At 35.1% G+C, this 11,281-nt stretch overlaps 3 protein-coding genes across 3 annotated transcripts; 2 read left to right on the plus strand and 1 right to left on the minus strand.

Moving 5' to 3' along the window:
- LOC113342684 lies at nucleotides 1-2,856 on the minus strand. The gene is made up of 6 exons (XM_026587146.1): nucleotides 2,174-2,856; nucleotides 1,843-2,050; nucleotides 1,541-1,684; nucleotides 1,411-1,422; nucleotides 1,143-1,326; nucleotides 1-461 (listed from the first exon to the last, which is right to left on the minus strand). The coding sequence occupies exons 1-6, from the start codon at nucleotides 2,854-2,856 to the stop codon at nucleotides 1-3; spliced, it is 1,692 nt and encodes a 563-aa protein (XP_026442931.1).
- A 2,817-nt stretch (nucleotides 2,857-5,673) lies between these two features.
- Nucleotides 5,674-8,397, plus strand: LOC113342686 (cysteine desulfurase 1, chloroplastic-like). Its single transcript, XM_026587147.1, has 3 exons — nucleotides 5,674-5,690; nucleotides 7,936-8,012; nucleotides 8,105-8,397. The coding sequence occupies exons 1-3, from the start codon at nucleotides 5,674-5,676 to the stop codon at nucleotides 8,395-8,397; spliced, it is 387 nt and encodes a 128-aa protein (XP_026442932.1).
- A 1,643-nt stretch (nucleotides 8,398-10,040) lies between these two features.
- LOC113342687 (60S acidic ribosomal protein P3-2-like) lies at nucleotides 10,041-10,903 on the plus strand. The gene is made up of 2 exons (XM_026587148.1): nucleotides 10,041-10,238; nucleotides 10,730-10,903. Exons 1-2 carry the CDS (start codon nucleotides 10,041-10,043, stop codon nucleotides 10,901-10,903), a joined length of 372 nt encoding a protein of 123 aa, XP_026442933.1.
- The last annotated feature ends 378 nt before the right edge of the window (nucleotides 10,904-11,281 follow it).

Below are 11,281 nucleotides of genomic sequence, written 5' to 3' on the forward strand. Positions count from 1 at the left end.
CTACATCGGTCCTCCCTTCTTGGAAAATAACTCGTCCTCGAGTTGATCAACTTCACCATGGAATGTAAAGATTTCCTGCACATTAAATATGTTAGAAATGTTCCAGTTTGCAGGAAGATCCACCACATAAGCATTGTCACTTATTTTCTTCAAATTTTTAAAAGGTCTGTATTTCTTCATCATAGTTTTGTTGTAAGTACCAGTTCGAAAACGCTCTTTCCGAAGATGTATCATCACAATCTCTCCTTCTTCAAAACTCTTAAACCGTTTGTGTTGATCGGCTACAGCCTTATACTTAGCATTAGAATCTTCAAGTTTATTTTTGACCTCATTATGAAGTTGAGAAGCCTTGTCAAGTAGTTGATCAACCTTTTCATGAGACTTGGAAGGTTTAGGTAACACAACCAAACCCAGTATATGATTTGGTACTTTCGAATAAACGATAGCAAATGAAGATTTACCTGTAGAACGATTCACAAAGTTATTGAATGCAAATTCCATATGAGGAAGAAACGTTTCTCATTGCTTTTCTTGAAACTCAGCAATCTTAGCACGAATTAAATTCCCCAATGATTTGTTGACAACTTAAGTTTGCCCATCAATTTATGGATGTGCGACAGTACTGTATTGTAATTTAGTCCCCAATCTCATCCACATTGATTTCCAAAAATAACTAAGAAACTTGGTATCACGATCTGAAGTGATAGACTTAGGCACTCCATGCAAACGTACTATCGCCTTGAAGAATAAATAAGCCACATTGGAAGCATCAGTAGTCTCCTTACAGGCAACAAAATATGCCATTTTTGAATATCTATCAACAACGACCATAAGTGAATCATTCCCTTTAATTGTTCTTGGCAACCCAAATATAAAATCCATTATCGTATCAACCCGTGGAGCTTCAGGAACTGGGAATGGAGTATATAAGCCAGTGCTTTGAATGGTACCTTTGGAGTGTTGGGACACCATGCATTTCTGAACAAATTTTTTCACATCTCTTTTTAAAGAAGGCCAAAAATATCGTTCTTCAACTATGGAAATTATTTTGTCTCGACCAAAATGACCACCAAATCTACTGCCATGAAGTTCATGAATTAAATGAAGTCGCAAAGAACCTTATGGAATATAAAGACGATTACCTTTGAAGAGAAATCCATCTTGGATAAGAAAATCATCAATCCCAGAATACATATTTCCACATTTCTCCATTTTTGTCATAAAATCATCATCATCAACATATAAGTCTTTGATGTAATCAAAAGCTACACTCTCATTACAAAGAGTGACACTAAGGTGATCACGTCTACTCAATGCATCATCTACCTAGTTTATTTTACCACTCTTGTATTTAATAGAGAAGGTATACTGATTTATGGTAGATAACCATCTGTCATGCATTCAATTTACCTTAGCTGATGTCTGCAAAAAATTCAAATCTTGATTGTCAGTATTGACAACAAACTCACTATGCACCAAATAAGGATGCCAGTATTTCAATGCTTGAACGAGAGTATATAATCCAAGCTCATAAGTGGACCATTCCTCTTAGCTTCTGAGTTTTTTCACTATGAAAAGCAACTGGTTGATCACTTTGAGATAATACAGCTCCAATCCCAACAATGGAAGCATCACACTCAACTTCAAAAGGCTTAGTAAGTCTGGCATTGCAAGAACCGGTGCACTACATAATTTTTCCTTGAGAAAATTAAAACTTTTATCTGCTTTCTCAGTCCAAATAAATTTTTCTTGTTTCAAACAATCAGGGACTCCAGCAGTTATAGAACTAAGGTTGCAAATAAAACGCTTACAGAAAGATGCCAAGCCATGAAAACTTCTAACATATTTAACACATTTTGGAGTAGGCCACTCAGATATTGCTTTAATCTTTGAATCTTCCACTGAAATTCCTTGATCAAAAATAACATAACCCAAAAAAATGACTGAAGTTGTTAACAAAGTACACTTTTTAAGGTTCACATAGAGTGCATTATCATCAAGATCTTGAAATACTTGAGAAAGATGAGAAAAATGTTCCTCCTCATTACGACTTTAAATCAAAATTTCATCAAAATACACAATGATGAATTTAGCAAGGAAAGGTTACAGTACTTGATTCATTAATCTCAGGAAAGTGCTGGGTGCATTTGATAATACAAAAGGCATAACTAACCACTCATATAATCCACCACGAGTTTTGAAAAATGTCTTCCACTCGTCTCCCATTCTAATGTGAATGTGATGATAACCACTGCGAAAATCAATCTTAGAAAACACCTTAGACCCAACAAGCATATCAATCAAATCATCCAATCTTGGTATAGGAAATCTATAGGGAATAGTGATTTTGTTTAGAGCTCTACAATCGATATACATTCTCCAACCTCCATCTTTCTTATCAACAAGAAATGTTGGACTAACACAAGGACTCTTGCTCAATCTAATCAATCCTTTCTCCAATAAATCATTTACCTGTCCTTGCAAAATCTCATGTTCCTTAGGGCTCAATCTGTAATGAGAATGAATTGGAAGAGGTGGTAAAGACTTTGGAAGTTCATCAGGAAATAAAACATGAAACTGATTGATCAAAGGATGCACTCTTTCTGGAATAATTATCATTAGCTTAGAACTGTCATGTGAATTAAGAGTATGCGTTTGAAGTTGTTTCACAATTCTAGCTACTAACGCACTTGTCTTGTCATCGCTATGCTCTTTGTAAATGGCTGTAGATTTAGAAGGAACCAAAATTTTCTTCTTGCCATCCTTGAAAAAGGTATATGTATTCTCAAAACAATTTTGAACTTCGCACATCTCATACTTCCAAGGTCTTTCATGTACTAAATGTGTAGCAGTCATATTAATAACATCACATAAAACTGAATCTTGATAACCCTTAAGTGCAAACTCAACAAGACATTGGTGAGTAATTTTCTAAGAAGAAGAACTATTGACCCATCCTACTGAATAAGGATGAGTAGAGTAATTGTTAATCTTAGCTTTTAAACTACCTTAGCTGAAATATAGTTATCCATGCTTCCAATATCCATTATCAGATCACACTAACTCCTTTAATTAAGCACCACGTTCTGAAAATACTATTTTTTTGTGAAAAAGAAGGTTGGGAAAGAAATAAAGGTCGAATTATACCCATAAGATGTTCATTGTACAACTCTTCAACCACTTCATTATTCTCTTCTTCATCCTTAGACTTCTCTAAGTTATTAGAATCATCATTAATCGAACCACTATACTTACTTGTATTTTATGGTTCTTCATCTACTAACCAATGGACTCTACGACACTCAGAAGAAGTATGTCCAGGCAATTGGCATTTGTTGCACTTTTCTCCTCTGAATTTGGCATAAGGATCTTGTATTTTTTGTAGGGGTGGAAAAGGTGTTTGAATTTTACTGGGAAGACGAGTATTTTAATTGTTACTTGGATGAGAAGTAACAGTATGAGGTTGTTGTAAAGGTTGAAATTCAACAGGATTAAGAAGAATATGTGAACAATTCTTTGGTATTGATGAATTAGTAAAATTGGTAGTTCGAAACTGTTGTCTACTAGAAATATCATCTTGATAATAAGGATTTTCTCCGTAATTATTGAAAGAAGAAGAAGATTTGAAATTACCTTGATATTTGGAACTCCGTCTTGATGAAAACCTTTGAGAACGAAAAACACGTCGTTCTATTTTGATAGCTTGTTGTATAGCTTCATCCATGGTAAAAATTGATTGAGTCATTCCTGAATCAATCGATTCAATACTTCGATAAATCTAGCACAAGTTGTTCCTCAGTTTTATTGAGTTCATTAAGTGCAACTAAGTTGTAGAAGTCAGATACATATAATTCATCAACCAACCTTGCCCCTTGTTGACAAGTCTGAAGTTTTAAAAAAAGTTGTTGTTTGTAATCTCTTGGAAAAAATTTCTCTCTTAAAAGATCTCTCATTCTTTTCCAAGAACGCACTGGAGGCTTACCATAATTCATACGATCTTCACAAAGTTTCACCCACCAAGCAGTAGCATCTCATTTGAGCTTGTAATCTAAAAGCTTAACCTTAGAACGTTCTGGTACCTCCATGAATTTAAAAAAATCCTCGACTTTATAAAACCAATCTAGAAACTCCTCAATCTTGAACCTTCTACTGAAACTTGGAATATCAACTTTAAGCTTGTATTCTGGTAAATAACCATAAGAGTATTAATTTGATTGAAGACGTTTTTCTTCTGCTAAACTCCTTTCTAGATTATCTTTAATATCACCTTCCTCACCACTGCTAAACTTATGACTTGTAAACTTCTTATAGGGGTGATGAATGTATCCTTCATATTGTATGTTCTTGTTCAAAAAATAATAATTTCTTGTGGAATATGAGAATCATAGACAAAGTTATGTTTCTTTTTATCCTTTGATATGTACTTGGACCTTGATGATTTTCCTTCTTCCTGTGATTTATTCTCAGGACCAGTGCTTTCGTCGTCAGATTTTTTCACAATCTGAGAGCTATTTGTCTTCAAGTTTCAGGTGTTTCTTTAAAAGAACACAGATATGATCTAACTTTTTTTTTGACCCCTTTTTTCCAGTTCTCGATCTTCGTATTATTTTCTTCATTGAATTTCGTCAATTCTTCTTCAGTAACGTAGTCTCCTATTGAAATAAAGACTTATATAACTTACTTGCGGAGAAAAAAAAATTAGGGTTTTTTTTTGTAATAGGGTAAAGTTGCAGAAACGATTTGGATCGTGTTTTAGATAAGAATCTAAAACTACTGGCTGTGGTATCAACTAATGGAGAACAAGTTATAAGAATGCAATACGGAGATTGCAGATGATGATAAGGGAAGAAAAAGATGAGAAACAAATGAAAGTATAAAGGTTTTGAAAAGGAAAAGTAGATAGAATGATCTGAAACAGAGTTGTATTAACTTGATAATAATAATTGTATCTTTAAACAAAGAATAAGCATGTTTATATAGGCATGAAGTAGAGTTCTAAAAGAAGAAGAAAACTTTAAAACAGGAAACAGAGAGACTTGAGAATCAAGTCATCAAGAGTTCTCAAATAAGGATATAGTAAGAATTGTGAAAACACGCCAACTAGAATTCTAGAAAGAAAAAAACAAGAATGTAGAGATGTTCTCAGTCCGCCTGCCATCTCAGTCCGCTAAATAACACTACGTATTATGCTTCACCCTCTAATCCTATCTCTAGCATGGGGCTGGAAAGGCAGGGAAGCTACTAGAGGCGAATGAATGTACGAAATAAGATGACACCCTTCTAAACTGTAGATTTAAGAATGATGAACTATGTTTGGAAGCTACCTATATCCCATCTAAATTGTAGATCTATGAATGATCACACTTGAATAACCGTGAACCAAAAATATACTTATCCCACATCATTTCCTACATTCGTGTAATGCTTAGAGCATCTCCAATGGATTGTGGTGTATATCATACGTGGGTGGTGCAGGTAGACATCCTTATAAAATGTAAAGTCAAAAATTTCCTACAATTTAGGAATTTGTATTCCATTTGGATTTATCTAATTGGTTGAAGTATTTCCTTTACTTTTATTTTTTATTTTCCGTTGGCTTAACTTTATTTTGATTGGTTAACATATGTGACTAGGATTTATCACATTCTCCAGAAGAACCTCTTAAACCAAAAGATGGACTGGAGGATGTGGTAATAACTAACTCACCACGCCATTCTCACACCATATGAGGCCTATAATATAGGAATTTGAGAAATTCACGTTGGAGATGCTCTTACCTTTAAGTTGTGTTTGATAGGAGTTAATTCCATGGAATTAGCCATCTTTCCAAGGAAATAGCGTATTTTTCGTCATTTGGTCAAAAATCTGTTTTCATGAAATTGCAATAAAAGCGTGGCCTAAAGTATGTTTTAAACTCAATTCTATGAATTCCATGGAAAGTCTTTCCTTGCCTCCCCCAGGAAACTCATTCCATGGAAACACTTTCCATGGAATTGTTTCCTTTCTCTGTTATCAAACACAACCTTAGTGTTTTCCAAGGCTGAACTACTGACCTCTGAGTTACATCCGACCTTTGTGTGGGATGGTACCACACTGCACAAGTAGCTCTAGTTTTGGAACGACGAAAAAGTGTTTGAGACGTTGTCAAGTTGTAAATGTATAAAGTACGAGTTTTTCGCGATATGATATGTAACCGCCAAAATTAACATAGCCCAATGGAATCGTGCAAGTGACTTCACCCGTAGTCTGCTTAGTATCTCGCGTATAAAGTTACTACTATCATCATTAAACCACTAGTACAACTATTTGATAAACCAATGTTGCCACCAGCACCTATCCCTCTCTTCTTCTTCTGTTGTTGTTATTGCACACCACATTCATAGCATTTAATTTCGAACGATTGGCAGCAAATACGGAGCTTTGACCCAATTGATTTTAGCCTACATATAAGGTCACAGTAGTCATAAACCAAATAATGCTTTTAGATGCATAATTTAGGCAGCGAACTAGGTTTCTTCATTCAGGTAAGCAATTGTTTTCTAAAGATATTACAAAGGTAAGAAATTAAGTCTAATTAGGTTTCTTCATTCAGGTAAGCAATTGTTCTCTTCGTATATCCTATTTTGGAAATTGATTTACTTTCCAAAGCGTCTTTGTATCCCAAAGATAATCATTTATAACATATTCAATAATATTTCTTTCCCGAAATATTTTGTCTGAATATTATATGCAAAAGTATTTTTCTTTCACTAAAAGTATTTCCATATTTGTGGTATACTTTTATGATTACTGCAAATAGTAAGTAAAAATAATTCCATAAAGATATTGTATGGAATAAAAATATCTCCTTACATTCAAGGAAGAAAATCTCCCGCTTCTGGGTTATCTTGAAAATATTTTATGTGTTTTCGAAAATCAATATAAAATATTTCTATCTTTATTTTAGATTATATTGTATCTTTACCACGTAAAATTTCTCCTTATATTTAAGGACGCTAAGAGTGGTAAATTTATTTAATTGCCAATCTTGGCGAGATCTTTATGTCATGAAATGATATTCAATAAAATATTTATCTTTTATTTTCGAAAATAGTTCCTATTTTCGATCATATTTTTTTAGTAATAATAATTATTACGATTTTGCACAATGTTTTCCTTTAGGAGAATCTTTTTCATTTGAAAAGTCTCCTAGACGCCTACCAATATTTCTCAATGTTGAAGGTGAAGTACAGATTTTTGTCACAAGTTTTCTTCAATTGTCCAAGTTGCACACTACGTTTCTCTGCGTGTCCAACTTGAGGGGGGGGGGGGGGTGGGTATTAGAATATATAGCAGATACAAACAAGTAGCCGAGGTGCAGAAAAGGACCGAGGAAACTATATGGTGAAGTGAAGACTAAATCAAGTAACTGTGCAGTAAGACACGTGAAGTGGAGGTTAAGTCAAGTGACCGTGATATACATGGCACGTGAAGTGAAGACCATACAATATACAAACTGAAGTCAAAGTCAAGATGAAGTGATCAAGACTCAAGTTACCAGAAGATCGACGGAGATTAAACAACACAAAAGATCGAGGGAGATCAGTTAAGTTTCCAAGAATAAAAAGATCTCGTGTAATTTAGGTAGTTTTCTAGATAAGTCAAATATCTAGCTAATTTCATATTATTCATATTATAGTTAATTAGGATATATATTCTAGAGAATAATATAATATCCTATATTAATTATTCATACTCTATAAATAGAGTGTCTCAATGTAATTGTAAAATCATCTCAGAATGTTCTGATGATCAATATTATTATTCAGCCTACGGGGTTGCTTGTGGACGTAGGTCGAGTTGACCGAACCACGTTAAACATCGTCTCCATTATTGTTTTGGTATGTAGATTTATTTATTCTTGATTGATTTATTTTATCATTGACCTCCTTCCAGGTTTGAGGCTGGAACTCCCGCAATTGGAGAAGCCATAGTAGGTCTTGGAGCACCAGTGGATTACTTATCAGGAATTGGCATGCAAAAAATCCATGATTATGAGATTGAGTTAGCTGATTATCTCTACGAAAGCCTTTGTTCCATTCCAACATTCGTGTATATGGCCCAGCTCCTTCCCCAACTGTTCGAATAGCTGCTCTTTGTGCATTCAACGTTGATTTTTCTGCATTCAACGTTGATGGCAACGCAACAGATATTGCCATTTACCTTGATAGCCAACACGGTGTGGCGGTCCAATCAGGTAATCATTGTGCTCAACCTCTACATCGCCATCTAGATGTAAATTCAAGTGCACGTGCTAGTCTATATTTCTACAACACCAAAGAAGATGTTGATACCTTCATAGAGGCGTTGAAAGATGCTATTAACTTTTTCAAGCAAGGGGGAAAGCAATGGAGCTAAGAGTGCTCCAACAGCATCTCTAGACTGTGAGCAAGTTGAAGCAAAAGCTTTGATGGAAGCAGTGATTTAGGCTCAAAGGAAAGGAATTCAGAATCTTCAATCGGAGGGAGACTGCAAAACTTAAGTTATTTTATGTTACTGAAATCTTAATGTTAAGTAAATTACTTGGTAGATTACATCTTCTTGGTTGAATAGTTTCGGAGAAGTTTTCGAACGCTTAGGCTAAGCCTCGAATTAAGCTGTCTCCTGTAATAAGGAGTTAATGAACTTCATAATAGTTGCTCTTTTTCACATTCTCGATATAAACCCAAAATGTACGTGGCCACCATATTGCTTGCTTTAAACCTAAAGATCAACCAGCTGCTTCTATCTTATAAAAAAATAATAAGCTCACTGCTTGCGAACCTTATAAGAAAACTAAATATTAGAAAGGATAATTTTTAGTTTCTGCTCTACCACGAACTAAAAATTTACTCACTTGTCTACAAGTCAAAAATTGGGATTTTACAACTCCATTTTTCACTATTATGTCTTTGATCAGTATTGGGAACCTCTACTAAAATGCAGGAAAATGCCTATGCCATAGTACAGTGATGAACTTATTAGGTGATGATAACACCATCGACCTGATTTCGGAATTTGTCAGCAGACTTGGCACTATATATAAAAATCAAAAATAAATTAAAAAAGAGTTCTATGATTTATCTTTGACTGGTCAACAATAGCCGGACCGGTTTCGTCTTGTCTCGTGCATAAAACATCAAGCAGATGGCATTATCCACAGGCCATAGCCTTACCTCCCACGAGATCATATGCACTTGGTTCTAATCATAGGAACCAAATTGGGGAGTTATTTAACTGGTGCTTTGCTATGTTGTAAAAGGCGAGCGCCTTTGGCGCATTAAGCGAAGCCTAGCTCCTAGCAAAAAAAGGTGCCCAAGGCGCCAAGACATGCCCATTTCTGCAATTTTCCAATTTTTCCTAGGCGCTAGGTTTGGCTCCTCGCCTCGCCTAGCGCCTAATACAACATAGATCCTTTGTACTTCACCCAACTCCTGGATTCATCCCGAGTACTCCAACTTGTCCAAGTAATCTCGCCTTCCACTGGACCTTTACCGCACTTTGTACATCGTCCCATATCATTCTTCACCAAATGTTGCATTTGTGATATGCGTCGGTGGCATGACGATGTCTTATGTAGCTTCTTAAGTATATATGTAACCTAAGTAGGGACTAGTTAACAAATAACTATACATATTGTACTTGTAATAATCTTATCGTACTCGAACGCCACTTCAAAATCTGTGACGCACTATTGGAACCCCTTTCTGAACTTTTGGTACGTAAAAAAGTGTTAAAAGGTAGAGCTATTTTTACCCAGTGTTTGGGTCTCAAATTTGTCCGTCGATACGGTTGGGTCGTCGAGCACTCTCCCATTAGGCTTCCTTATTTACGAGTACTCCCATCAGGTTTCCTTATTAAACATGGTTTCCTTATTAAACATGGTTATAGTTTTCCCGAACTCTATATAAATACCACGCAGAACCATGATCTTAGTACACAAAGTTTCTTTGGCTATACAAAAACTAGCTAGGGTTTCATAAAAAGATCTTCTCGTTTCGTTAAGCTTTTAGAGAAAAAAAATGGGTGTTTTCACTTTTGTTTGCAAAAGTAAAGACGGAGTGTGGAGCGCAAAGCAGTACAACGGTGATATTGAAGCCTCTGCTGATTCTACTTATGATTTAGAGAGGAAATTGGTTAAAGAAGTACTGTCTCGTGATTCTTCTGGTGCTGTTCAATCTTACTTCTCTTTGGTTAGCCCAACTTCTGGTGTTTTTGAGGTTTGAATCACTACCCTATCTTTTTATATAGTTCTGAAAACCATAATATTATTATAAATTTTTTAGGGTTTACTTGAAATCCCGTCTCATGAAAGTGCCGTTCACATTGTTACACAATATTTCATGTCTTCCAATACATATACGTAATGCTATATATTGAGGGTTTAGGATCTTGATGTTCAGTTATATCCTTACAGAATATTTTATGTCCTTATAGAATATTTCATGTCTTCGAATACATACACTATATATATTGAGGGTTAAGATCTTGATTCTTGATGTTTAGTTATGGATATAACAATGCGTATAAAATCTCGGTTTCCCCTCGTTGATGCAGAACGACAGATATAACAATACTAGGATGCAATACTAGATAATGTAACCACACATGTCAGTGATGGCAATGGCATTATAATATACTATCTGGAGCAACGATTAACGGATTTGGAAAACAGCTGTGATTTATTTTACTTCTTGATGGCTTCTTTCAGGTAAAAATTGGTGGTGGTTCTTTTGTTGCAAGTGGTGGAGGTGCTGTTGCAGCAGCAATTTCTGGCATTGCAGCAGCTTCTGAAGCTCCTGCAGCTGAGGCAAAGAAGGAAGAGAAGAACGAAGAGAGCGACGATGAAGAAATTGGGGGTTTCTTCGATGATATGTTTGGTTAGAGTGCTGGCGTTGTTTAATTCATACTCATTCTCATTCTCACTTTCAGTTTCAATCACTTGAGTCTTTTTTCTTTGAAAAGTTAGGTTGATGAAGGATATTTTTAAGGTTTTTATTTTGTCTGGAATGTACTGTGTTCGTTAACTGGAAAACTAGAGTCTCATCATTTACTTCTCGTTTTATTATATTGCTTTAAATCTATGTTTTTTCCCTCTGCTTTTTTGAAAGATATTTGGGAAATTGAAATAATATATTGCATCCTTTATTTCCAGCCTAGAACTAGGGTGCACATTGCTAACTGGTGCTCTATTAAGCTATGATTGCAGTGCAAACTCAAAGAAACATCTCTTACGTTTATGATTGAAATAATATATTGCGGT

Source organism: Papaver somniferum, unplaced genomic scaffold, assembly GCF_003573695.1.
Source record: "Papaver somniferum cultivar HN1 unplaced genomic scaffold, ASM357369v1 unplaced-scaffold_46, whole genome shotgun sequence".
Classification (NCBI taxonomy): Eukaryota; Viridiplantae; Streptophyta; class Magnoliopsida; order Ranunculales; family Papaveraceae; genus Papaver; species Papaver somniferum.

Bases quoted from the DNA above. Each gene is read 5' to 3' on its own strand.
- LOC113342684 (XM_026587146.1), bottom strand. From the start codon at position 2,856: ATGACTGCTACACATTTAGTACATGAAAGACCTTGGAAGTATGAGATG. The intron at 2,051-2,173 runs GTTAGTTATGCC...TTTGATTTAAAG, and splicing joins CGTGGTGGATTATATGAGTG to TCGTAATGAGGAGGAACATT. The intron at 1,685-1,842 runs GTTAGAAGTTTT...AAAATTATGTAG, and splicing joins CTCCAAAATGTGTTAAATAT to TGCACCGGTTCTTGCAATGC.
- LOC113342686 (XM_026587147.1), top strand. The intron at 8,013-8,104 runs GCATGCAAAAAA...TATATGGCCCAG, and splicing joins GGATTACTTATCAGGAATTG to CTCCTTCCCCAACTGTTCGA.
- LOC113342687 (XM_026587148.1), top strand. From the start codon at position 10,041: ATGGGTGTTTTCACTTTTGTTTGCAAAAGTAAAGACGGAGTGTGGAGC. The intron at 10,239-10,729 runs GTTTGAATCACT...GGCTTCTTTCAG, and splicing joins CAACTTCTGGTGTTTTTGAG to GTAAAAATTGGTGGTGGTTC.